The sequence below is a fragment of the Pan troglodytes genome, chromosome 6, assembly GCF_028858775.2.
Source record: "Pan troglodytes isolate AG18354 chromosome 6, NHGRI_mPanTro3-v2.0_pri, whole genome shotgun sequence".
Lineage (NCBI taxonomy): Eukaryota > Metazoa > Chordata > Mammalia > Primates > Hominidae > Pan > Pan troglodytes.
In genome coordinates this window covers 102,203,648-102,231,194 of record NC_072404.2, presented here as the reverse complement: position 1 = coordinate 102,231,194, position 27,547 = coordinate 102,203,648, and the positions used below count along the sequence as shown (strand labels likewise).

Below are 27,547 nucleotides of genomic sequence, written 5' to 3'. Positions count from 1 at the left end.
CTTATCTCAAGAAACATGGTTAAATATGACTGCGGAAAACTCAGGCTATAAAAACTCAGGCTTCTAGGTAGAGTCTACCTATAGAAGGACTGATACCCTGCTTACATAGCTTTGTCTGGGGCTCAACAATTGCTTTTGATAACATTTTCTTTAAGAAACTTGGGAGTTAATACTGGGTATTGCATTTATAATTTATTTGGAATAAAATATTCTGGTACTTCATGAATGTCCTTAAAAAATCCAAGAAACAAGAAAATATTAGGGCCTTTCCCTAGTACGAAAAAAAAATGTCAAGCCTAGGAAGGAATTGATGTGTCCTTCCAGCTTTATTAGAAACCCAAACCACTGATTATCAGGTCTGGTGTGTGCTGCTTGGTTGCCCTGAACAAATGAGCCACGGACACAATTATAAAAGAAAGACATCAGACTAGGCAAACTATCATTTCGAGAGAATTAAGACAGCCATATTGTATGTTAATTATCAGCTCATCTACCTCCTCCCTGGTGTCACTTCTCTTCAGAGGCTACTTAATCTCATTGAGACAAGACAGCCTGCCTAATTGATACAGAAAACGAACGCCTTTTGATCTTATATCAAACAAGAGTTAGACTAAGAGATGGATACAGCAGGCAAGATGACTGTCTTCCAAAGGAGAATTAACACTGCAGGAAGGAAAGTAGGAAAGCAGTAATATCTTACTTTGGAATTCCATAGACCAGGTTTACTTAAATAAGGATTGAAAAGTAATAAGTTCATCCCACTGAATGAATAGGGTTTGTTTGTTCTTAGTGATAAAGCACAAAGAATACTGCAGCTGTGAAATCTTTCAAAATTATCGATTTTCAGATAAGTGTTACATTAGTGATGGAAAGCACAGTAGAAGTATAATAAATGTAAGAACACCTGCCTTTTAGCACTTCACTGTAAAGGACAGGGGTTTGTTAACATTAACCTTTACTGCTGCCATATACTGCCCCTACTAAATAATTTTCTAGGAAGAGAAGAAATTTCTTGGAAGAGACTTGTGATTTAAATAGCATTCAGTGTGCTTTGTATAGAAATTATTTAGCTACAGGGGTGAGGAACCGGCTTTGCAATGACCAGAGTATCTGTGAATATACTAGTGTGTCTGTGAAGTTATCAGGCCATTATTTATACATCAAGAAAATCATAGAAAGGGATGTTCTCTATTCTAATGCAAAAGGTAATTTAATAATTGTATCTGTTACAGTTTACATAGTTAATATAACGGTAGTTTGGAGAACTAGTCCAAGAGTATGATTACATGAGTGAGATTAAATAAATGTTGGTATTCAGGGAGAAAATATTAGGAAGAATACAGTGTTTTCTTTTTAGATACAGATGATTTGAAAAATAACATGCTCTCTGGTTTAGTGGTTCTACCAATTGGATCACAGTCTTGATATATATGAACAACTTAGGATATCTGATATTTGGAAAAGTATATCCCCCCACAAACTGACATTTTTTAAGGCCGGGAACTATGAAGAAATACTGCAAAACACTGCCAGAAAGGAATGAAGGCAGAATAAAATAACACCTTTTTCTTACCAGAGACAATATCTATAATGATGAATAACCAAATCAACAACAATTAATATTGATTTAAATGAGTCTGGTAAAAAAAATATGGTTGTCTGATTAGAATAGAGTATATGAGTGTCTTCAAAATAAATTCTGGCCCTCTTGGGATTTTTCTTCCAGTAATTCACAAGTCCACACTTTAAACCTTTAAACTACTCACTACCAAATTGTCCATTTCTTTCTTCTCATTTAAAATTTACACTGGTTCTTTGTTCTACCACCTTAAAGGCACCATGGCTGCTGTTTACTGAACTCCTATGAGACCCACTTCCACTTTCTAAATTAATGCAGCACCTGGCTTTTGATTTTCCTCCACACCGTTATTCTTCATCGTGACCTCTGACAACTTCAAAATTCATGCTAGGGACCCATGAGATACCTCAACTATATAATCCCATAATCTTGCTACCTGTAATCCTCCAACCCCACCCAACCTGAGTGATGCACCAGCAAGATCATTCGCTGAATTTAATTGTTACCAGTGCTAAGAATATTCATTCTCCACACACAGCCACGGTTCTACCACTGTACCTCTCCACCTTCCCATCTCCCTCTTTGTTTTCTGCTCACCAAGTTCGATAAACACTAAAACCCTCATAGTTTAATGCATCCATTAACTTTCTATAAAAAGGAAGGTTCTTCTACTTTCTTCTTTTCAGCCCTTTTTATCATCCTTTCTAACACCGAGTCTCCAGTTCTCATTACCCACCATATCAGTGGGCAAACTTACATCATACACACTCTCTAATTTTTCTGCTTTTGCTGATGAGCATTGCTGGAGAAAACCTGGGACTGCCCTGGCTCACTATAACATACTGATGCTAGCTTCCACTGTGCTGGAAACGCCAACAACAATCCTCTGATTCATTGCTGGGAACATTCTCCCTAACAGCTCTACAATCATTCTTACTCACTTACCCAAAGCCTTTTGTATCTTCTCTGTACCATTCATGCAACGACTTTCTGAAGCAATCAACTACAAACTGGTCTCATCTACCCTCCCCTCCTCTTCACCTCAATATACAGATGTCTCTTCACTTAACTCTCTCCATTTCCATATGCCTTAAAGGCACTATTACCACCATTTACCTAACCCCCAATCCTATATTTTTAGCCTTGAGATCTCTCCCGAAGTCCAGTGCCACATTAAAAGTTTCTTATAACATGTCCCAGTGCTTAGTCTAGAGCTGGCACAGGGTTGATACCCAGTAGATATTTATCAAATGAATGAATAAATGAATCTATACCTGACTGTGCTACTTTCAATACAATTCTAAAAAAAAAGTAGAGTTACTGGAAAAGAAAGAAAAAGAATCATCAAAGAGAAAGAATGTTTTATTTTGGGGTAGAAAGCAGCTTTCTGCTCCTTCTACTCCAGCTGCTACTATTATCTTCAAATCTAGTATTGAAGCATTCCAGCAATTTTTTTTTTAACTGAGGTTTTTAGGGTTGTTTGGAATATGGAATTGGGCATACATAAGATTAATCCAGCTGAAATAAAAACAACCTGATTGGATATGTAATATTTTAAAGGGCAATAGTTAAATATATATTACTTAAATACACAGTATATCTAAAGTTATATCCTTATAAAAGCAGAAGGTGCATAAAACCACCCCCGAACCATTCTGATCATGAGCATTCTTTTTGCTACCTTCGGATTCTTACAGTCTGGTGACTACTGTGCTTTCTACGTTCTTCAAATGTATAGGATGTTCATGATAACGTAAAAAATGGTCACTTACCACATTGTTCTATATGCTTCCCCACATGCTGTTTCTATTATGTATACTATTTTGAATTTCTTATGATCTTGTTTAAAATATGTTTATAAATTTTAAATTCTGTTTTTCTGATTTCTTCATCTATGATTTTTTGCCCCTCAAATGTGGATGAATTCCAGGAAGCCAAGATCTGAGCAGGGGAAGGAGAAGAATGGCAAATAAACATCTTCCACTGTCGGGTTAGGAAGATATTTGATCTTTCAATGTGTTCAACAAATGGGTTTAATAATGCACATTTCGGTATAAAACAGTTCACAACAGAAATATTTGCTACTCAGCCCATTTATCCTGGGAATTACACAACATGGACCATTTTCAATAATTCTTTCCATTATAATGATTTCCTCCTGCTCAAGCAAGAGAGATGTACAAACCAGTTTTGTCTAGAAATGTAATATGTTGAGATACAAATGGATTGAAGAAAAATTAAAACACAAACATTTTCATCACTTTGGTTTGGTGTTATAGTCTTTTTCGAAGTAATTTAACCTTCCTAAAACTTTCCAACAGAATATAAAGTTGCCTTTTATTCAGAATCTATACAACTAGAAAGGCAGATTTATTTTAAAGGCATAGTAAAGTACTGGTAGACCAAAACAAAAGATGAAGATATATTTTTAGGAGACCTGTTGGTTTCCTTTAATTTTGTAGCTTAAAGATCTTGAAGTGCCTTTTGAACAACAAAAAATAACACTATGCTTAATATAAATTTATATTCACTTGATTTTACAGCCTAATATAATAACCCACGTAGATTCTACAGATACTAACTTTTACTTATTAAAATCATTTAATTATGTAGACTTCTTCAAACATTCTGAATGAATATAAGTATAACATCATTCATTTAACCATTCTTTCATTTATTCAGCAAACAGGTGTAGAATGTGTGGAGTAAATTATGAGTTAATTCTCCAAGGAGTTTTTCAAGTGACAGAAAGAATTAATATATGTTTACATTTCACCATAACTTATAATAATAATTGTCACAAAAGAGATGTTATAAAAATGAATAAGACTATAGAAATCTGTGATAATTATTTCATTAGTGTGACAATTCAGTGCATCAAATTGTGTGTTTTACAAGGCTGCCCAAATGAAAATCACACAAGGCACTGCCCTTATTCATGGTTTTAGGCTTTGAATTCTCAGAATTTTTTACCATGTTTGCCTAATTCTTGGGAAGCAAAAATTCAAGGCACATTTACTTACTGAGCATGTATTGTAAGGCACTAAGCTGGGCACTAGTCATATATATTAAAAATAAATAGAGCATGCATGGTCTTTTCACTTGAGGAATTCCTAATCTAATAGAAGAAAGAAAAAAAAAGTGTTTCCACTGAACATGTCTTTCATTCCTTCCTACATTCTCACCATCATTGGAGTTGAACTTTATTAGGCACCAAAGCAACCGCATTATTTTATCAATGCCCCTTAGGAGCAGCAAGCAAGACAATTGGTTATGGTTGATTTTACAGTTAGCCCGTGATTGTTGATAAGACGAGTCAGTGTTTTCTAAAGAAACAGACATTGCTGGTACAACCCACACATGGGTTAAAAGTGCTGAGATGGCATTTCTGATCAACTTGAACGAGGAGTCTTTGATAGAGTCTCTGAGCTCTAAAAGTAGGGGCTGCTTGAAAGAACAAAATTCTACCTAGGAAGTGAGAACTGTGAAAGATTTGCCTATGAGGACTCTTCCTGGTGACATGACAGGTCTTTCTCCTGCAGAATTCTAACTCTGTGAATGAGAGCAGAAACAGCAGAAGGAAGAGAGAAGATAGAGAGCTAATGCAGAACAGACTGTAGTGTATGAGAGAGGATGTATAGAAAAAAGTAAGGAAAGGCAGAACTTATAGGCAGGAGGGAGGGAGAGAAGGAAGAGAAGAAAACGGAAAAAAAGGGTGAACGGAAGGAAGCAAGGGCTCAAAGGGTGTGGTGACTGTAACCCATTGGACTCAGTGCAATGCAGTAAATCCTGTGCCAGGTGCAGAGGAACAAGGACAGTAAAACTCTAAGGAGTGACAGCTGTTTTTTCAGAAGGAATATTAGTAATAATCATAGCTAACACATACTTACTATGTACCAACCCTGTAAATGCTTACATGGATTAACTCAATAAATCCTCAGTACATAGCTACTACAGAGGCTGAGGAAGGAGGATTGCTTGAGCCCAGAAGTTTGAGGCTGCAGTGAACTATGATTGCACCACTGCATTCCAGCCTAGGTGACAGAACAAGACCCTGTCAAAAAAAGACAAAAAAAAAAAAAAAAAAAAAAAAACAACCACAGGGAGTCTTATCAATTATCAACTATCTTATCAACTGAGATAAAGAAACTGAGACTCAGGAAAGTTAAGCAACTTACCCAAGGTCACAAATCTAACAAGTGACAGAGCCTGGATTCAAACCAACATAGTCTGGCCCCAGTATCCCTATTCTTAGGCACTATGCTAAGCCTCTCATCAAGCATGCAAGAAGCTGAAGCGATAAGCTGATGGATTGAGACTTGAATCTGGCCACCTCTGGCTTTCAAACTGTTTCTCACTCTCTATGAGGAAAGACAAATGTTTTAAACAAAACTCTTATTTGTTACACACACATTCCAGTGTAGGAGATAATTTCAATTAATGGAATATACTTACCCTATAGTCTTAGTAATTTTATATTGAATTTTGTCTTTGGTGTGTGAGACAAATTATCCTTAAGTAATACCTTTAACAATCCCAGCTAAAGGCTGCTAGTAGGAAATTGGTTTAATATAAAATACCTAAATTTAAGAAGATTACACTAAGGTACATATTATAGACAGTTATTCTCAACTAGTAAACTGTAACCCAGCCAAGGACAGGCCAGTTGCAAGCCCAGGTATAAAAGAGGAGTTCATTCATTCATTCAAATATTTATTTAGTGCCCACTATATGCCAAATGCTTGTTTTAGCAATACAAGAGCATATATAGCAAAGTTCTTGCTCTCCTGTAGAAAACATTCTGGTGGGTATGGTGGAGGCTGACACTAAACAAATAAATGAATAACCCTATAATGTGTCAGATGGTGACAACTGCTGAGAACAAAAAATAAAGTGAAGTTAAGATAGAGAAGGGGAAAGACTGGGGTGAATGCAATTTAGGTATGGTGGTCAGAGAATGCCCCTCTGGTGACTTTTGAGTGAGCCCTGAAGGAAGTGAGGAAGACAGACCTGTGGGTGAAGAGTTTTCAGCCATAGGGAACAAAGTGCAAAGGCTCAGAGGTGTGATGTGCTTGGTGAGTTCAGGAATGGCAAGGGAGCCAGTCCAGATGCCATAGAGAAAGCAAGAGGGAGAGTGACAAGAAGAATCAGAGTAGTGGTGGAGTAGGGTCAGATTGTGTAAGGACTTACAAACCATGGAAGGGACTTAGATTTTACTCTGAGAGAAATGAAATGTCACTGAAGGGTCTGAATACTGAAGAGGACTGATATGATCTGGCTTTGGTTTTAAAAGGACCACTTTGACTGTTGTGTGCAGAAGGCAGAGGGCCAAGGACAGAAACAGGGTGATCAGCTGGGAGCCTATTGCAACACATGCAACAGACCAGGTGAAAGATGAAGGTGGCTGCACCAGTAGTCGAGCTGTGTCTATAAGGCTAGCAGGATTTGCTGATGGATTGCCTATAGCGTATGCAAAAAAGACAGGAGTCAAACTTGGTTGATAAATTTTTGACTAAGTGACCAAAGAACGCATTTCTTAATTTACTATGATGAAGAAAAATGCGGGTGAAGGAATTTAGGGAGGTCAGTTTTGGATGTGTAAGTTTGAGATGTCTGTTAGACATTTATGCAGAAACATCCAGTAGGCAGATGGATATACATGTCTGGAATTCAAAGAGGATATCCGAATGGCGATATAAATTTTGGAGTGTCAGTATGCAAATAATACATAAAGTCATGGAACTAGATGAGGTCACCCAGAGTGAGAGTGGAGAGGGGAAGATGAAGTCTGAGCACCAAGCCCCAGAATATAGCAATCTAGAGATCGGGAAAAGGAAGATGTAACCAACAAGGGAGTGAGTAGGAGAGGCTGTGAGGGAGGAGAAGAAGCAAGAGAGTGAAGTCCTGGGAACACTGAAGGCAGCAGTTCAAGAAGGGTGAGCAGGGAAAGTGCATGGGACTTTTCCCTTGATGTCTTTTATTTTCTCAACGAAATAAAAAAGCAAAGGCATCATGACAATGAGGCCAGGAAGAAGGTGCTGGAGATTTGGGAAGATAGGAGAAGAAATGAAATAATCTCTGGAAAGCAGGATAGAGAATTGACTAGGGAAATACAGTAGCATTGCCTACAAGTGGTGTGCTATTAAAGAAAGCTGCTCTTTTAGCAAACACAGAAGAGGGTGGATTGGAGGCCAGGTGCGATAGCCCATGCCTGTAATCCCAGCACTGTGGGAGGCCTAGGTGGGTGGATAGCTTGAGCTCAGGAGTTTGAGACCAGCTTGGGCAACATGGTGATACTCTGTCTCTACAAAAACTACAAAAAAAAAAAAAAAAATTAGCCAAGTGTAGTGGTGGCAGGCATGTGGTCCCAGCTACTTGGGAGACTGAGGTGGGAAGATCACTTGAGCCCAGGAGACAGAGGTTGCAGTGAGTGGAGATCATCCCCCTGCACTCCAGCCTGGGTGACAGAGCAAGACTCTGTTTCACAAAAAAAGAAAAAAGAAAAGAAAAGATGGTGGGTGGGTTGGGTGGCTCTGATTTGCAAAATTCAATGTCAGACTTGCTCAGCTTCAGTGTCAGACAGAAGATTTGAAGAAGTTGTGGGGAGGACCCTAACAGAGTTAAGGCCAACCCCATGGGAGCATTGGCCTCTAGTGCCTGGTCAGAACAGGACTGCATTAGATAAAGTATTTTCCAGGGTGGCCTAAAACAACTGAATCAGAGAATGCCTGACACTCACTGGCGGTTGAGTAGAAAAGCCAAAGGTGAAGGCTAACAGTGAGAAGAGGCCATAAGTTTGAAAAGAGTTTATTAAGTCAGCAAGTAGGAAGCAGTGTAGGCAGGCAGGGAAAAGGAGTTTGAAACAGGTCAGGTTTGTGGTTAGGGTTGAGGCAATGAATACTTGGAGGCTGATGGAAACCCATTTTTATGTGCACAGCACAGGGGAAGGCTTGATAACTTCAATGGGAGTAAATGAGTTTGTAGAGGAACAATTCAACTGCTGATTGTTAAGTCTTAGAAGAAACCTCCAGATGTCAGGCAGGACCAGGAGGAAAAGCTGGCAATGCAAGACAAAAGAACATTGAGTCAAGAAATGGCAGAAGTCGTCTGTCATGACAGCTAAGAGAGAAGATAATTTTGAGAAAAGATTGAAAACCAGTGTTAGAATTGCAGAGCCTAACAACTAAGAAAACCTGCATCTGAGTGCATCAGTGATGGTGTTGGAAAGAACAATTTCATGAGAGTTGAAGGAGCAAACATCCCTTGAAGGTGAAGGAGGCTGGAAGTGTAAAATGAATGCCCACATCTGGAATGTCCACCCCAGACCTTCCATCGGGTAGGTAGCACTGGCTACATAATCTGCATGGTCCAGTCCAAAATAAAAATGTGGGACACCTAATTCAAAAATTATTAAGATGGCAAAGCAGAAATTATAACAAGTCTAGGAACTGTGCTACACTTAAGGACGCATGAAGCTGGCCCCACAGATAGGAAAGAAGAAAAGTAGAATGTCATGTGGAAACAGCAGTGGGTTTCTCTAGGATGGCAGGTCTGAGTGTTATTTTAAGGCAGAGCTAGGCAAAGGTGAAAAGCTCTCTATTCCCTGTGCCACTAGATATTTTTATTTGTCATCTCAAATTCAAAACCTTCATCAAGTCATCTTCTTTTGCCATCTTTCTTTTATCTCTTGTGAGCTGCACCATTTTTTTTTAATACCTCAAACCCAAAACCTAATAAGGAGTTTGGTCCTCTGCTTCAGTTTCATTGTCTGCAAAATGGAGATAATTGGGTTTAAATAGGCAAATTACGTAAAGTGCTTAGAGCTATCCTGGCAGGATTCTTCTCATTATTCTGTTTGTCTTATTAACCAAATCCTGTCAAATGTTTACTTTGAATTCTTCCTGGTAGACATTCTTTTTTTCCCCTCTTTCCTAGACTATTACCCGGGGTCTTTTCACCACTTGTAGGATCCTGAAGATTGGCCTCTCTGACTCCCACGTCCTGCGCCTGCAACTGCCAAGTCATCTTCCTTGTGCAGCTTTTGTCCTATCACTGCTCCAAGAACTACCTTTTCTGCTGGCAGATCTTAAATCAATTGTGTTTTCTGCCTAATAATCAGGTTTAAGCTTCCCTGCCTGGATTTCATGGCTCTTTTTGGCGTAGCATGGACCTGGGTGGGTCAGATTGATTTAGCTTCCCGAGCTTCCCATCCACCATTCTATATGCTCCTGTTGAGGGAAGCCATGATGGGGCAACCAAAGATGGAGACTGAGGGTGTCAGAACAATAAAAATGAAGACCTTTACCAGCCCTGCCTAAGAGTTCATCCTCAAAGGAGATAACATGGAATCCATTATAACAAAACAGGTAAGTAAGATGTGGCCTAGAAGTGTGTACCAGGTGACTTCTGAGGTGGAAAATTATCTGATGACACCTGTGTTTCTTGTGATATATCTTTCATTCAACCTGTACTTACTGTCTGAGGATGCTGGACTAGGACTCAGATATAAAGAAAGTCCTCAGTCCCTCCCACCTTTGAGTCCATCATCCTTTATAGTCCTGTGCATATAGTCCTATATACATTTTTATAGCCTCTCTTAGTAGGAGTCAGTGGAGAAGAAAAGTACAGGAACTATGTGGTCAAGGTACCAGATGGCCTATGGATAGGGATAAGAAAACTGTAAGAAAAAATGGCTGACAAGGTAACATTTGCATATCAAAGGCTAAGAAGCCAAGGAACTGTGGAAGTATCCATGGGAGGTTAAAAAAAAAGGTGAGGGGCAAGTGTGGTAGCTCCCCTTGAGTGTTTTTAGGGAGAGAGTGTGCACTAGGAAATGCAAAGTCATGCTAAGCCAAGAAGATAAGGCAAGTGGTAGGGAAGAGATTGACAAGGTGACTGTATTAGTCCATTTTCACATTACTACAAAGATACTACCCAAGACTGGACAATTTATAAACAAAGGAATTTAATTGGCTCACAGTTCTGCATGGCTGGGGAGGCCTCAGGAAACTTACAATTACGGCGGAAGGGGAAAGAGGCACCTTCTTCGCAAGGCAGCAAGAGAGAGAGCAAGCAAGAGCGGGGAAAATTGCCTTATAAAACCACCAAATCTCATGAGAACTCACTGTCACAAGAACAGCATGGGGGAAACCACCCCCAAGACCCAATCACCTCCCTCCCTTGACACATGGGGATTACAATTTAAGATTTGGGTAGGGACACAGAGCCAAACCATATCAGCGACAAATGGGGGGACACTCAGCACTTCAACAGAAATGGGAGGGGACATAGTGACTATGGAAGAGTAACCAATGAGGGACCTTTTGCAGTTAGGCAGCAAATTATGGGGTTTTAAAGACAAATGCCAGCAAATATATGGGGTATAGATTTAAGGGACATAATGGGGTGGTCCTTGGGCCACACCAAAGCAGTAAGAAAAGGAAAAACAGAACTACATGGAACAAAAAGGGTAAGAAAAACAGCAAGGAACAGACTAAGGAGATTCAGCAGTACTGGGATAAGATCTGAACAAGAAGTAGAGGTCTCCGATGAGAAAATCCACCCTCTCCTCCATTCCTCACATACCTAGAGTCAGCTGTGGTTTTTGTCAAGGCCCAAGATAATCTTGGGTATGTTGTTTCTTGGGTTGCTTTTCCTGCAATGAGTGGATGTTTCATTCCAGTTCAAAAGAAAGACATGTCCATTAAAGGATTAGTTATCCCCCGAAAGAGAAAAAAAATGGAAAATATGATTTTGTGAAAGGGATATTGACTGTACACAAATATTTATTAAATGGCCATTAAATCCAAAATGCATATAGCAAGCACTTATTTAATTCTCACACCAGCCTAATGTGGCAGATTATAGTATCCCTACTTTATTGATAAGGGAAATTGGTGATCTGAAAGCTTAAGAACCTAGCCCAAGGTTACACAATAAAGCCAGACTTTCAATCCATGACTATCTGGTCCTACCTACCTATATTTCCCTTCCCTGAACATCTAGAGAGGACCTTCAAACAATGCACATGGTCTGATGCAGTGGAAAATAAGAACACAGAGAGAACAGCTGTTCCTCTACTCACGTTTTAATAACAGCTTTTAATCAATAGCTCCAGAAATATGCTGGAAACTCTCAAATTCACAGTATATTGCCTTTGACCCTCCCACCCCCACCTTCCCACTTTCTCACTGGAGTCCAACTGGCACTGATGTTTTTAATAATTTACAAATAAGCTTCATGACACCTTTGAAGAATTTCTGTGATAACCCAAGATTTCTAATCTTGGATATCCTGGTTCTATGTATACTATTGTAATTTATTTATCACATTTTTGTTAATGAGGGCTGATTAATTTATCACTTTTAGCTTTGGCCAAATAATCAAGCCTAGCTCCTCCTTCCCCATCTCTAATGAAAACACTAGTGAATTTCCCTAATGTTTTTCTAGAAGTCGTCATTTCTATTCAGTCTTAAAAACCTACAGGGTTAAGTTAGAGATAACTCAATATAATTCACATTTGAAATCCAGAAACCTCTCTAGGTTGCAGACATCAGAGTCATATCCTCTGATATTACTCTTGTTTAGGGGGTTTATAAAAACAGATCTATAATGATGGCACCTGGCATATCACGCTGCTCAGAACTACAGCATTTTCAAGCTGCAGCAGCTATAGAAATCATCCAGTCCAATCCTCTCATTTATTGATGAGGACCTTAAAGCCCAGGGGTTTAGTGTGTTGCCCAAGGTCATACAGGTAGTTTGTGGCCAACTCCAGTTTAAATTTCAGGTCTTTCAATACCCAGAACAGCAACCTCCATTATATCTCCATATCTTCTCTTGTGAAGATAAAATTATTTGTTGTCTCTCTCCAGACTATTTTATAATATCTTTCTGAATGATTAGAAAACCCGTTTAATAGGCATAGACACTGAAGGTCAGAAGAATTAAATGACTGGTCACCGAGGATGCAATGAATAGTAAGTACCGAGAGAGGAAGAACTGGGAATGAAAACACAAGTCTTCTGACTTAGAAATCAAGGATTTTATCTTTTAGGACACAGTCACATAGATATTAAGGATATTGGCAAATAAAATTAGCAATCTTTCCAAACTCTGGGCTATATAGTATCTAGTTTACCTCAAAGTCTGGTACTTGCTCTTTTAAAATAAAATTTATTTAATTGGAATTTTGAGGAAACAGAGACATTTATCTAAACACACTTTCTTTCAGCCAAGATTTCAGGAATTTGTCTTTCAAACAAATGTAGAAATGTACCTAAACACATTTTCTTTCAGACAAAAATGTTTCAAATGACTAATATCGGCAACACAAGAAAAAACACACCAAATTTACCCCAAGTAGCAGGATGACCTGGCTCTTTCCTGTTTAAGCAACATGGAACACTGGTCCTCAACTTTCAAATGTTATTCTAGTTATGTCACGGTGTACCAGTCTGTTCTGTGGCCGCTTGACTCAGTAACACTCCTAGAAGGGGACAAGAACTATTACTGCATTTATTGACCACTTACTAGGGCCAGAGGACACAACAAGGAGTTGGAGGATTGCTAAAGGGAACTAAGCATGCTGGATGCTCTGGGGAGGACTCAGGGTGGCTTAGTAAGGTAGAAAGCAAATTGCCTCAAGGAGTTAGAGCAAAGGGGGATGTCTTCCAGCTGAGGGAATCTCAAAGGTTTTATGGAAGAGCTGAGCGTGCAAGGATGATAGGACTTAGAGAAGAGGGCTAACAAGGAAAAGAACTGTAGGTAGAGAAAACACATTTCTGAGGTCCTGAAATCAGCACATAGATCCTTAAACTTTATTAAGCAGTTCCAAAGAAGAGGGTCTAAAGGATGCGAAGTCAACTTTTCTGTTGACATACAATTATTGGACATAAAATGCTTGCCAGTTACTGTGCTAGGTACCGGGGATGCAAAGATATGAGTAATTTTGAACAAATTTATAACAAGGTTTAGAAATCAAACTATCGCTTCAATTTATGGAAAATGTTTGATCCACAGAAATATGCTATGATATATTTTCTTCTAGGCATTCAAAGAATTCTGCAAAGAATTCCATTCTATGTTATTTTCCGGAAAAATCCAGAATAAGACAACATAAAATAGATTTACATGTGAATATGGAGTCATACAGTATACAACCTCATTTAATAAGACAGATTTAATTGCATGATAGGATAGACACAGAAGGCCATTCATCCTGAAAGAATCGGGTTGCCTGGCTACGCCATACCTATAAGCACTGAGGCTGCATCTCTCAGCCCCATGACCTCAGCATGTGCTTCCTTCGCTTGTCCCTGATGCCAGGCCATTCACAGAAGTTTCTCCCCGGGTGCCTTCTTTGTCCCTCCTCCTACCTCTGAGATCCCACTTTATCATCGTTCACTCCCACTGTGTTATACCTCCACTGCTCCAACTGAATGGTCTATCTAAAGCATGTAAACACCTTTTAGCTCAACCAAAACCAGCTATGGTAACACAATTTTTAGGCCATGTGTGCAGCTGAGATGCAAGTATTATCTCAGAAAAGAAATGTTAGAAACCAGTGAAAATTACAGGTCACTGTAAATAGAAAGAAAATATAGGTATTTTAATGTGATTATCACCATCTTTTGTAAGTATATTTCCATAGTTATTTTTCTGATTACTCAGAATTCTAATATACATGATGAAAGAATCTTAAGAACATGTTTCAAACATGTCATAACAATATGCCAAGAACATACAGGTATTCACACACACACACACACAAAGGAAAAAGAAGATATGGGTGTCTATCAAAAGAGAAAAATTAAAAAAGATGATGGCAATTATACAAATATGAACATAGTACTGACATGTTGCACAAAGAAAATTATAGAGTAGTAGAACCAATGGAAGCAGCATGTTCCAAAAGACAGTAATGTTTGTTTTTTCCTCCTTAAATGTTATAAGCTACTACTTTATATCTATTTTTTCCCTCATGGCAGATATCAAAATCATTTCAAGTTTCACTGCTCAAATGCAGTGCAATAGATCACATGCAACAGTAAAAACAGAAAAACCCAGGTCATTTCCAAATTGACAGAAAGAATTTATTTAGAAGACTGAACTTTAAAAATCATTTAAAGCTCAGAATTTTACAATGCAAAAAGTTGATAATACAATTGACTTTTCCTAAGCTATTTAGCAAACTTTCAGTAATATAGTTCAGGGGAAAACCCAAGAAAATATCTTGGAAATGTCTGAGAAGGGAAAGAAGAATGCATTAAAATGTACTGCATTTATATTATGCTATTTCTGTTAAAATTATAGTTTCTCATGATTATTACTCAATAAAGATAACATGTACACAAACACATAAATCAGGTTAAAAAGTAGGGTAACTTGTTTCAAGGTTAAACTAGAAGTGTATTTTAAAATAATTGTGTAGTACATTATAGCAAAATCTCATTTCTGAGTTTCTGGAAAATATATTTTATAAACTCAAATAGCCAATATAAATCAGAAATGAATTAGATTTAGGTGTACATTATATAATTATTATTTGTAACTAAATTACACATTTCCTTAACAAGTTAAAAATTATAGACCAGAATTTAAAATTTTATGTTTATTTCAGTGAAAACAAAATTGTACAGGTATTTGATATATAAATGTTCACACATGAAATACATTCCTTGTGTGACATTAAGAAGTCTTTCAGTGTAAGTTACACCACCATATTTGGAAATAAGTCCATGAAATGTAATTTTTAAATACCTGTAAGATGATTTGCAACTTTAGAATATCTGGTATGTAGTGTGAAAATACTGGTTGGAGTCATTATTCTTGAGTTCTATATATTAATTCTCAGAAGACTCCTAAACAAAGAAGTTGGAATTTGGTTCACAGTTTAAAAAGTTTGAACATATTTTCTTATGATAACCTGTTACCCACAGCAGAAGTTATCCATAAACAAAAATAATCTGGTATTTACTAATTTTATACAATCAATTGTAAAACTGCCTTGGGTCTGAAGCTTTCACCAACTGGGACTTAATGTGAACCATAAGCAGGAAGAGTGAACAATGATAACTTAACATAAAAGATAGCAGTATCAGGAAAAGAAGAGGACAGAGAGTTAACACTCAGTACTAACATATATAATTAAATAAAGTTTCATTGTTTTTTACATTGTCCAAATGATCTAGTAACCTAAATCATGGAATTTCTGATCTAGCAATGGTTGTTGTCAAATTCAGTAACTAAAAATTCAACCCAGTGTAGAAAAGACACTTCTCTGTTAATTTAATATCTGTAGCTTACTATTTTTTTAATAAATGATTTATTCAAATAAATTCTAGCCATGATGTGCTGCTTCCTATTTGCTGGCAATTATTTCTGGATTATATAAACATGTTAATTACCAGCAAGTAAATCTTGTTTTAAAAGGCAAATGATAAGTGTGAACAATTATCAAAATGGAGGATTCCCACTTGTGTCTCTGGCTTAAAGTCTAATTAGTGACTTGTAGTGATCCAATATTTTTATGTAAATATAAAATCTAATGATTTGCCTTCTTAAATTTATAAGGTATACGAGATTATAGATAGCTTTATAAATACAAATTTTGTTCAGAAAACTAGATCTTATTTTAGAAGACATGCTCTTAACACAAATGTATTTTATGAATTATCTTAAGCTTAAAGACATACAATTATTCACTTTTATTTTTAAAGAAAAAAGTATTATAATGCATTGCAAAATATGTGCTACTGAGAATGCATCAATTTTTATTTCCCTAGCCTTACCTCACACTATAACATAGAATCAGTTTTATAAGGGCAAAAATTTGATTTACTGTGAGATTAGTAACATGGTTTTAAAGTCAAAAGATTTATAGAAGTAGTATTTCCAATTCAAACAGAATTTTGCCAGGTTTTAATTTTTCTACAAAGCACTTAAGTAAATAATTTTGTGAAAAGTTTTGCTTTAAGATGTTTTAAAGGGTTTCAAGTATTCTACAGATACAGATTTTGGGGAGAACACCAAATTCTTTCCAAAAAGACAGCTATTTCTAGTTTTCTTTTACTCCATTGTAGAAAGTTTTAAAGACTTTTTTTTCTCCAAAATCTCATTTTCACCTGAAATAATTGTATTCAAGGGTTTCTCAGCAGGTAAAGTATACATTCTTACAAGGTTTCAAATTTCAGATTTCCAATAATGCATTTAAACTGAGCACTCCTCTTTTTGTGTATGTATCTACTATCTGCAGTTCTATTATTTACACTAAATTTTAGTCTTTTTAGCTCCTCTGAAATACGTTAGTGAACCCTCAGCAGTTACTAACCACTTAATAATTGTGAACCCGCCAGCCCCTTCAAGTAGATCGTTAACCATAAGAGTGCCTGACAATTTCCAAACCATATCCTCTGTCTAAAAGGAAAAGACAGGGCTTTGTGAGGCAGAAAGGAAGCGAAGGAAAACAAAACAAATGTAGCTCATGCTGAAAGTGAAAAAGTGCTTGGATAGATTAGTATTTTCTTTTCTGCAAGGCATCCTGCCAAACTTTTTCTTTACTTTTTTAAGAGAAGAGTTATTTTTTGGTCTGATTTTTCAGTTTCTTGGAAAGTATTGGTATTTACCACCCCCATTGGCCGCTCATAATTATTGTTGGTTGTTTTGTGTTTTTCCCATCCGTCCACGTCACACAGTGAGGATGCCCCCCGCTTCACCCTGTCAAAACCCCAACTCTGGGCGACCCTGGGTTTGGAAACTCCGCCGACTCCCGACGACACATCCCACTCTCTCCCACTAATGCCGCTTATTTTAGTCGCAGGATCCCCCTACTACAGTTTCAGTGAAAGCCGGAAATTTTCATTTAACTCTCCCCCCCACCCCCGCCCCCACCGCGCCCTTCTAGCCCCCGACTCGTAGAAGGGAGCTAGGGAGCCCGGAGCTCGGAGCACTGCCGGGACTCGGCCGCCTCATTTCTCTCCGGAAGGCTTTAATTTGCACACTTTCTTGCCACTGCGCCACGAGCCCCCAGCCCCGCCGGGGGGTGGGTCTCCGGCAGAGTTAGCTTCGCGGGTCCCTGCCCCCACCCCGCACGGTCGCCCCAGCTGCCTCCCCGGCTGGGGCCCCCAGCGCCGGCCGGAGCCCCGCGGCCCCCGTCCGCCCCCAGCGAGCGGCGCGGGCGGCGCCCTCCGCCGTCCCTCCGCCCTCCGCCGCTGTGCCCACCCCCTCGCCGGAGAGAGTGCTGGTAACTCCTTCCCCAGAGTCTGAATACCTGCTCCGCGAGGCCGCGGACACGTGCGGAGAGCCGACTGACACTCGCAGCCCCCTCGGGAGGCCCGACGCGACTGGGCCCCTCAGGTGAGGAGCTGTGCGCTCGGGTGGGTGGGCTGCGGGGTGGGGGGTCCCGGGGGAGATCTGGGGGATTGGCCGGGGTCCGAGGCAGAACTGTGGGTGGGGTAAGTGGAGGGTGGCGGGGGGTGGGGGGGCCTGTGTTTCCTTGGAATCGGCTTTGGTTAACCCCTTACGAACTGAGACGGGATTGGTTATGGGGGCCAGTTTTGGGGAGCTAGAGGATTCTCCTTATCTGATGAGAGGGGGAGATCCCAGCCTAGGGACACCCACGACACCGAGATCCTGCTTCCACGTATCCGTACGCACACACACCCACACGGAACACTCCTCATACAGTTTCTCCAAACGGAACTGGAACTCTACTCGGACACTCACATAATAATTCACATTTAGGGTTTAAAATGCACTGCCTCTAGGGACTCCATGCTGGAGAATGTGCTTGCATTTCCCCCTCGAAAACGCCCTCTCCAGCTCGCTGAGGTGTGGGTGTGGGCTCCACCTTCCCCTCCACGAGATAAATGTTAACGCAGGCTTCCTGCGGGCGTGTTATACACAGAAAATTGCACGCAGCCGGCCAGTGCCCAGGCTTGGAGCCCCGCGAAGACGCACGTTTGCTGTAGTTTCCAAGTTTACTTTTATAATTTAAAATATTGGAGTTAAACACACGCCCCGCAGTGAGCAGTCCTGGTCCCCGCAGCGCGCCCGTCCGTGTGCATATGGGCGCATCTGCGTGTGCGCACACGCGGGAGTCGCGGTCCCCGGTGTGGCCTCTTGTCGCTGTGCTGGTGGCGACCCTTGTGGTGCTTGGCAGGCTTCGGGAGAGGCGCATGAAGGATTTCATTGAGTGTGAAGACAGAGAGCAGAGACAGAAAGCAGAAGGAGGCGGCTGCAGCCTTTGTAGTCGCGGAGGAATGCGGAAATGTTGAAGCACTATGTCAAACTTTTTTTGAAATGGGGTCAAGTCACATTCAGCCAGCGTGGGAAAGCAACAACAACAACAAAAAAAAGTGGAGGAGAGGGGGGGAAAAGGCATTGCTGCTCCCGTTTCTCTCCGCCGAAGCCGACCGTCTGGGGGGCGAGTGGGGGGAGAGCCAGGGCAGTGCGGGGCCCGGCGGGGGCAGCAGGCGCAGTTCCCTGCGGGGGTGGGACGTCCCCGACGCTTCCTTCGCTGCGGAGCCCGGGGCTAGACTCGAGCGGGAGGGGGTTGGGGGGACGCAGGACAGGCGGGTTGGACGGCCGGCGGCGGCTCCCCGGCTACCTGTGTGGCCCTCGACCTGGCTCAGACCCCTGGGCAGTCCCTGGGGGCTCTTTCCTCGGCTTTTAAGGAAAGTTCTGAATGTAGTGAGTGCCAGAAGCTCTGCTCTCGCCGCGGTCCGCTCCACCCGCTCATCGTGGGGGTCGCGCCGTTTGTTTAATTCCTGGCAAAAGGCGAGCGGGCCAGCGGTTGCGAGGCAGGTAATTCCGAGGTGCCCCGGGAATTCCGGACATGCGGCCGTCGTGGTGAAAGTCCTGCCGAGGCCGCGGCGGCCCTGGAGGAGGGAGGCCCCCTAGGTCCCAGATAGCTGCTGAATGGGGAGGGAAAGTTAGGGTACCCTACTCTGGCGCTTTGTTGTGCAGAGGGCTCCGGGGGCGTCCGGCTGCAGACTGGACCGGGCCTTTAGCCGGAGGGGGAATGGGGCAGCCACCTCTGCTACCTACAGCGGGGAGGTCCTGGGAATGGGAAAAGGTTCGCGAGTCCGGGCCCCGAGGACAGAGACCTTCTCTCTCACCCCTGGAGGCGCAGGATTTAACCCCCCCCCCCCCCCCACCCTTTGAAAGGGAGGTTGAGTTTTGCTCAGGTCGAAATCAGTTTAAAACTTAAGGACGAGGCGCGATTATGCTATCCCCTTCCTGAAGTTATTCTTTAAGGAGACGACAAGCGAAATTGTGGCGAACACCCCTTTCTCCCACCCTTGGGATCCCGTGGGGGACGGTGTCTCCCCTCCCCCAGGACCGCTCGCTCGCCCACCCCCATTAGCCCCAACCCTCCCCGACCAGATGGCTGGTCTTCCCAAGGTTTCCACCAGGGAGGTCCTCCCAGTCGGAGAGAGAATTCCGTTTCCAACCGAGACTCCTTTACCCCAAAAAGACCATTTGTGTATGCGAGTCGTTTTTAAATGTCTCCTCGTAGAAAAACTGAAAGTAGAAAGAAAGAAAGCAATTTCTGAGCAGATGTCTGACCACCCCTTCTCGCACACTCCCAGCATCGGGTTACAGGGTCCTGGGAGCCCCCACCCACATTCTGCGGCCCCACACGGATGGACCCACAGTCCTTCCGCTCCAGCTTGTGCGCGACCCCTGAACGCCCTCCGGCACCCCTGGACCCCGTCTCCCTGCACGTCCGGGCCTCAGGAGGCGGGGAGGGTAGCGGCGCAACACAATGATATAGGGATAAATATTAAGCCGTGACATTGACGTGCCCGGCGCCTCCCCTCCCCCGCGCTCCCGGCACACTCTGGGCTGCTCGGCACGCCCCCTCCCGTTCCACTGCGTCCCGCGCCGCTCGCTCATCCCCGAGGGGCCCCTGCAACCTCTCCGCGCGAAGACGGCTTCAGCCCTGCAGGGAAAGAAAAGTAACTTCGCTTTTCTCGGAGGAACCAGGAAGGATTAAGCGGCTTGGGAGAGGGCAGGAGCGCGCGGAGGGTAGCGATGGAGGCTTCGTAAAGGAGGAGGAGGGGAGTCTGGAGGAACCCCGAGGAAGGCTTCTGGGCTGTCTGATTGCACTTTCTTCTTATCCTCCCGTCTCCTCCTTTAGGTGCAATGATTCTGGACTGAGACGCGCTTGGGCAGAGGCTATGTAATCGTGTCTGTGTTGAGGACTTCGCTTCGAGGAGGGAAGAGGAGGGATCGGCTCGCTCCTCCGGCGGCGGCGGCGGCGGCGGCGTCTCTGCAGGCGGAGTTTCGCGGCGGCGGCACCAGGGCTACGCCAGCCCCGCGGGGAGGTCTCTCCATCCAGCTTCTGCAGCGGCGAAAGCCCCAGCGCCCGAGCGCCTGAGCCGGCGGGGAGCAAGTAAAGCTAGACCGATCTCCGGGGAGCCCCGGAGTAGGCGAGCGGCGGCCGCCAGCTAGTTGAGCGCACCCCCCGCCCGCCCCAGCGGCGCCGCGCCGGGCGGCGTCCAGGCGGCATGGAGAAGGACGGCCTGTGCCGCGCTGACCAGCAGTACGAATGCGTGGCGGAGATCGGGGAGGGCGCCTATGGGAAGGTGTTCAAGGCCCGCGACTTGAAGAACGGAGGCCGTTTCGTGGCGTTGAAGCGCGTGCGGGTGCAGACCGGCGAGGAGGGCATGCCGCTCTCCACCATCCGCGAGGTGGCGGTGCTGAGGCACCTGGAGACCTTCGAGCACCCCAACGTGGTCAGGTGAGCCAGGGAGCTGCGCCCTCGCCATCTGGGGCCGCGCGCGCGCGGGGAGGGCCGAGCCGGGAATCCTCAGGCCCAGAAAGGTGCGGGGCAGAGGGCGACTGGGGAGGTCCTGCGCGACCTGTTGGTCTTACAGAGTGAGAGTTAAGTTTTGTCGACAGAGCTGCGAGCCAGAGCCGGTGACCTTGCCAGACAGCGAGCCGAAAGACAAGTCAAAAAAACATGACCTGAGCAGGCTTCCCTGCAGCTGTGCAACTTAGAAGCGTTTTCTCCCTGCCCACCCTGAAGGAGGGTCTGGGGGAGGTGGGTGCGTTTTAGGGACAGGATAAGCCAACCTGAGACATGCCCCGCTAGCCCCCGCATATTTTTCCTGGCCATGCCGTTGGGGAATTTTTGAAAGACAGAGTAGGTGAGACTGGAGAATGAGGATGCCGTGTGATAATCAGTGGGAACTTTATGGGTGGAGCCAAGTGTAAATCAGGTTAAGAAGATGCAGAAACATCATAATATTTTTGCCAGTCATACTCTCAGTTTCTCTTTATTAAAGTTGCGTAGTAAGAATGACTCCTGGTGGTCTAAGGAGTTTGAGTGCTGATGCCCAATCTCAAACAGCGTCATAAAAATTTCTTCCAAAACTGTTATCCCTGTGTCTGTTTTACTTTATATCTCTGGGCGGACATACTCTTTAGACTAATTCTCCAAAGGGTTAAATGTGAGTCCAAGATGTGGTATGGTTAGATCATAAATGTTCTGCCCATGCTTTTCCCAGATGGATTGTGCGAGTGGGTGGGGAGACAGCAGTTCTTACTCTCTCCTGTGTGGTAACCAGTATTAAATGAAAATGTGTGACTTAGGATAATGGTGTTTTCTTAGTGATCCTGGAATTTCCCCATTGTGTGGTTGACATTGTTTGGTTGTGTCATCCTTTTCTTTTTTAAACAGAGATGCATAGCTTTACATTGAAAAGGAATGCCTAGAAACTTCTGCAAATTGGGTTGTGATTTTACCTTTCTCGATCTTGAGAAAATGTGTAGCAGAAATATCTTTTTTCTCATCCATTTAGGGCTTCTGTTCAACAAATACATGCCTACTGTGTGCGCTGAGGATGAAATGATGTAAATAAGCACAGCTAAATATTTTTGTAAAAAGTCAAACAATTTAACATTAGTCATCAAAGTGGAGAGACCCAAGACTGACCTTTGAAATACCAAACTCTCTACAGACTCAGAGAGACCAAGTATCTACAGAATCTTCTTGGGAGGTTTTAACTTGTCTCCTCTTATCCCAGGCTGGTGATTTGTGCGGTGCTTTGTTCCCAACGCAGTTTAGACTCAAGCTAGAAGGCATCAAAGAATCATAAATATATAAATAAGGCAGTAAATGGTTATAAAGTTAAGACCGCATTATACCTCTGCTTAGCTAGTGAAGGAGAATGAGTGTTTTAGAAGATGAGATTATATATGAAAACCTATAGATGACTTTTTTCATGTGTATTTTGTTTGTTAAAAACAATAAAATCCGTTTTTGGGGCTCTTTGTGATATTGGAGGGAAAAGGGGAGGGTATATTTAGCCCCCTGTAACTCAGCTGTCGTCCTAGGGGAATCACCTAATACATCCCGAAGGATGAATTCCACCACTACAATTTTAAGACGGAAGTTCTTGTTTTATTTTGTCTGTTACCTATGGAGTATCCAGTTAAGGGTGCTTATCATGTATATGAATGAATAATGTCCTTCCAAACGTAGAGGTACTACAGAGGCACCCCTGTATAACACTATTGTTTACAAAGCTTACGCCATTCTTATACCAGAGGCACACTTTCTGCCATTGTGCTTGTAGATTTTGTCTGATCCATCCTATTCTCTTGATTTATCCTCCTGAGATTGATGTGTTCCTAGACGTTTCTAACTGACCCATGACTTGGATTCTGTACTGTGAATTTCAGGAGGATATTCTTATGAACTGAAGACAAAGGCATTGTTTTCTAAAATTATTTTTACGTGTTAAGGTGATGATGGCACCTACCTGTTAAAGTCGTGAGAATAAAATGAGATGGCGTATGTGAAAGCACTTTGTAAATTTGAAAGTACTTCAGATATCTAAAGGATTGTTTGCGTTTCAGCAGATTCATGGTCTCTTGCCATGGAGCAGCTTCACAGGGAGGGGTCAATTCACCTGACCTTTTTTTGTAGAACAAATCATATTCAAACCCAGACATTACAGGCTCTGGAACCAAGAAGATCCTTGAGGATAATTAGCCTGTAAGATGTCAGAAAAGACTCTCAGTCACGAGCCATGAAATACTTGAGGAAATTATTGATGATGTCACCCTCATGAGCTACAGATCTTCATTCCCTTTTTGTTTCCTTCCTGTTTCTTCTCTTCTGCCTCTGCCTTGAAACAACCATTGGTCCCCATGACTTGCTTGGCCAGACTAAGAATTCTGGATTTTAGAGGCTGCGAATATTTGCTCAGACAGGGTCAGGAAATAAGGACAGTTGACAGCAATTCTTTTCTTTCCAAGGGAGAGTTGTCAAAGTTGGGTCCCCAAACCTGTGATTTATTATTGCCCCTGGGATTAGTTTTACAGTCTTAAGCCTGGTTCTTTAATGGTTTCTTAAAAGGGCAGATGCTTTTATAAGTACCTTCAAGTCATAAGTAATTGATCATAATTATAGGCCCTCCCCACAGATAGTTAAGCCTCTAAGCTAACAGGAGCATAATAAACATATTAGTTTTTTCAAAAGTTTAAGATTTAATTTTGATGGATTTGCCAGAAAAGCTGACTTGTTATTGCTGGCACTGGTACTGCCTGCATGCACAGGGATAATGACTTGAAATTCTTGCTTACCTGCATTTGATGTATCCCAGGCCCTCGCCTGATCAGCCAGTCAGTGTCTGGGAAGTAAATTTACTCTTTTTTCACATTTGGTAATCCCAAATCCTGGAACCTTTGCCAGAAGAGGACTTCACTGTGAACCTGTATTGGAGTTTCTGCACTGCACAAATAGATCCTGTTTTAACAGCCTGAACTAAAAACAATAGAGATAAAATTATAGCATGTTTTGTCAGCAGTCTGTTCATTCACCAAATATTTACTGAGGGTCCACTATGTGCCAGACTCTTCTAGAAGGTGGGGATATAGCAATGAACAAGCCTGGAAAAGTCTCCGCACTTGTAGAACTTGCCTTGTAATGAGATGAGCAGTTCTTTCTTCTCTTTAAAAATTTACTCATCTTTGTTTTAATTGCCTTGTTTTGTTATACTTAACCTAACCAGTTTTATAGAACAACTGATATTTCTGATAATTCGGTTACCAGGAATTTCCTGATTGAGTAGGCAACATAACCAAAAGGCTAATCAGAATCAAGTGCTTTTTGAAGATTAAATTTTACCTTAGGGACATAGGGATTGATCTATATGAGATACTGACACATAGCTAATATAAGTGAACATTTGAGCTCCATTTATTCAAAAAGGATTTAGGAAGGGCATATGCTTTAAAAACCATGGGGCTAGGTGCTGGGAAAGATACCAGGGTAAATCATACCTAGCTACTCTCCTGAAGCAGTTCTTCCCATGTTTGAAGGAATAAGATGATCACCATAACCCTGATACATGATAGGATCATGTGCTGTAAGAAAGATACAAGCCAGTGCTTACCTGTATTGTTTCTAGGGATTATATTTATTAGTGTAACAGTAAAAGCAATTCAAAATCAAGTATTGGCTCTGGAAACTAAAAGTCATTACATATCAGTGAATAAACTTGTGATGTTTAAATATTATAATTAGAATAGTCACTGCTTTAAAAACAAAACAAAAAACCCAAAGAAAAGGCTGTAAAGCTTAATGATTATTCAAGGAGAGTTTTCTAATTTTCTCTCTTTTTTAAAGATCTTAGTAATATATTGCATAAAAGGTGAGTAAAAATGTGATTTTCTCTGGAAAACCTAATTGTTAACAGGGTAAAAGAAACATGACATATTTGACTCTGTAAAGCCAGGTCTTCAGTTGGATTAGTTCATGAGAATCCTTCTGAATAAAATTGCTATTTGTGTGGTTGAATAATACATTTACTAGGGCTTTTTTCAATAAAAGCAGGAAAAGCAGGAGTTTAATTCTCCTTTTAAATATCAGTATGTTAAAAGTATCTTTGTTCTTTCTGTCTCTGAGAGTTCCTTGAAAAGTTTCTGATTTTTCAAGGTTGTTTAGTAAATAAACATTTTCACAATGGTATTCTGCTCATTTTTTGTTCCTACAGAAGAACTTGATAATGCTGAATTTTTGACATTGCAGTTATATCCCTTGTATACAACCACTGTCAACATAGAATTATTAGAATCTCTCTATGGAATCAAGGACAAAAAAGGTCTATAAGAGGAAAACTTGTATAAACTTGAATATCTTTGAGGATATTTTCCTATGTTTAAGACGTGGGTAAATGAATATCTATGCAAATAGGTTCCTATTAAAAATAAATTATTTCTTTTTTAAAAAAACAAATGTCTCACTATTAATGATTTCTTAGGAAAGTTTTTTAAGAAGGAAACACAGCATACATGCAGCCTATCATTGTAAAACCATGGATATTAGGGTTGGAAGACACTCTGGAGGTCAAGCTACTTGTCTGTCATGCCATTTTAAAGTTATTGACTTGTTCTTAAAACTAAGTAGCAATTTTTGTTTGTTTGTTTGATGGAAGCAGTTAAATCGGGTGAGTACATTTCTAGTTTGGAAAAAATGAACTGTATGTAGACAGAAGTGACAGTTTGCCAGGAATGAATGACATAACGATAAATGAATAAAAATTCAGTAAATTCCTGAATTCTGCAGTATGCCATACTGAAGTATATCTCTACAAGAGTATTATTCCAGTAAATTCTTCTTTTAAGGAAGTTGTGCTATAATTATGATAATTTAAATTAATTATAATAATTTAAAATAGCTATAGTTAAATGATGATACAGGTAAATTATGCAGGTAATTCATTAATAATATTGAATTCATTTTAGACAAAGAGGAGTAGGAAAAATTGAAACACTTAGTACTTGTCTGATGAATGAAATATTACATAATGTGGCTCTGGCACATTATGTAACATTCTGGTTAATGAAATAAAAACATCATAATACTTAAAAATTAGATGGCATAATAACAATCAGACACATAAGCAAATATGTGTTTTCCATGCCTTCTGAGGAACTAATCACACTATTGTTCTTTCTCATGAGGTTCAGATGAGTTGCTCTGTCTTCATAGGAAGTAAATTAATTGTGAGCTTCTTGATGTAACAGAACACAGCAGAGATGAAATCTGGGTGTCAGTGAATTGTTAACAGGAGAAATTAGTGTGTATGATGTTGGGCTTTGTCCAAAATCCAGGAGGCAGCACTGAGAACGCACCAGTGGTTGATAACAAGCGTACTTACATGAAGGTCACTATTTGAGTGATGATCCATAGATGCTAGGTTTGGTGGAGCAGGCAGGCCAGCAATCAGAGAGATTTTTCCAAGAGCTGCTGGGTAGTTTTCTTGAATATCACCAGTTTGCTGCCATACCTGATTTTTATTTTACCAGCTGCACATGTAGCTGCTCTTGCCTGAGAGGTGAACCGGAGGGACTGCAAGGCATGTGGCAGGAATCTATGGGAAGTGTACAGTTGTAGTCTGGAAGTCCATTTGAGTCAGGATTATTATTAAACATTTTTGACCATCTCCTTTGTCTATAGTAGTTTGCCGAAATTTGGATATCTACTGGCTTTGTAATTTAAGTAGCCACTTAAATTATTCCTATTCTCTGGCCTTCCTAAAGGATTTAGTTCAGTAGAATTAGAATCACAGCATAAGGATTTTTTTAATTGGAAGAAGTCTTAGATTTAACCTAGTGCAACCCCCTTTGATCTGTTTTATAATAATAAAATTTGAGTTGTTTTATGAATGCAAAAAATTATCTCACTGTTAGTGAACAGTTTTATTCTGTGATTATATGCATTGTAGATATAAACTGATTGAGGATGGCTAAGATTCAGACAGAGGTTTATATTAAACATTGGTAAGACAGGATGACTGATGGTCATTGGATATACCAGAAAAAAATCCCTTGAGATGTAAAAGTATTTTCAGTTTAGTGACTTTATGTTTGCTGACTTGAGAACCAGGATTGTGTATTTTATATCCATAAATAACATGGTGTCCATAACCATTGGTTAACCCGTATATG

At 41.2% G+C, this 27,547-nt stretch overlaps 2 protein-coding genes across 7 annotated transcripts in view; one reads left to right on the top strand and one right to left on the bottom strand.

Moving 5' to 3' along the window:
• Nucleotides 1-20,479, bottom strand: part of LOC748709 (uncharacterized) — an 83,183-nt gene extending 62,704 nt beyond the window's left edge. The window contains exons 1-4 of the mRNA XM_063815936.1: nt 20,204-20,479; nt 19,522-19,623; nt 19,204-19,458; nt 17,850-19,112 (exon numbers count right to left, since the gene is read on the bottom strand). Coding sequence (XP_063672006.1) covers nt 18,342-19,112; nt 19,204-19,458; nt 19,522-19,623; nt 20,204-20,479 — 1,404 coding nt within the window. The 3' untranslated portion in view covers nt 17,850-18,341. The remainder of the gene's footprint in view (nt 1-17,849; nt 19,113-19,203; nt 19,459-19,521; nt 19,624-20,203) is intronic.
• The window catches only part of CDK6 (cyclin dependent kinase 6), a 231,775-nt gene continuing 221,964 nt past the window's right edge, over nt 17,737-27,547 (top strand). For 2 of the 6 annotated variants that reach the window (XM_063814734.1, XM_001167181.6), the window contains exons 1-2: nt 19,108-20,541; nt 20,724-21,326. In XM_063814734.1, coding sequence (XP_063670804.1) covers nt 21,094-21,326 — 233 coding nt within the window. In that variant the 5' untranslated portion in view covers nt 19,108-20,541; nt 20,724-21,093. Of the gene's footprint in view, nt 17,936-19,107; nt 21,327-27,547 lie in introns of those variants that run through there. The other 4 variants (XM_003318579.6, XM_063814733.1, XM_016957767.4 and 1 more) reach the window with 4 other exon arrangements.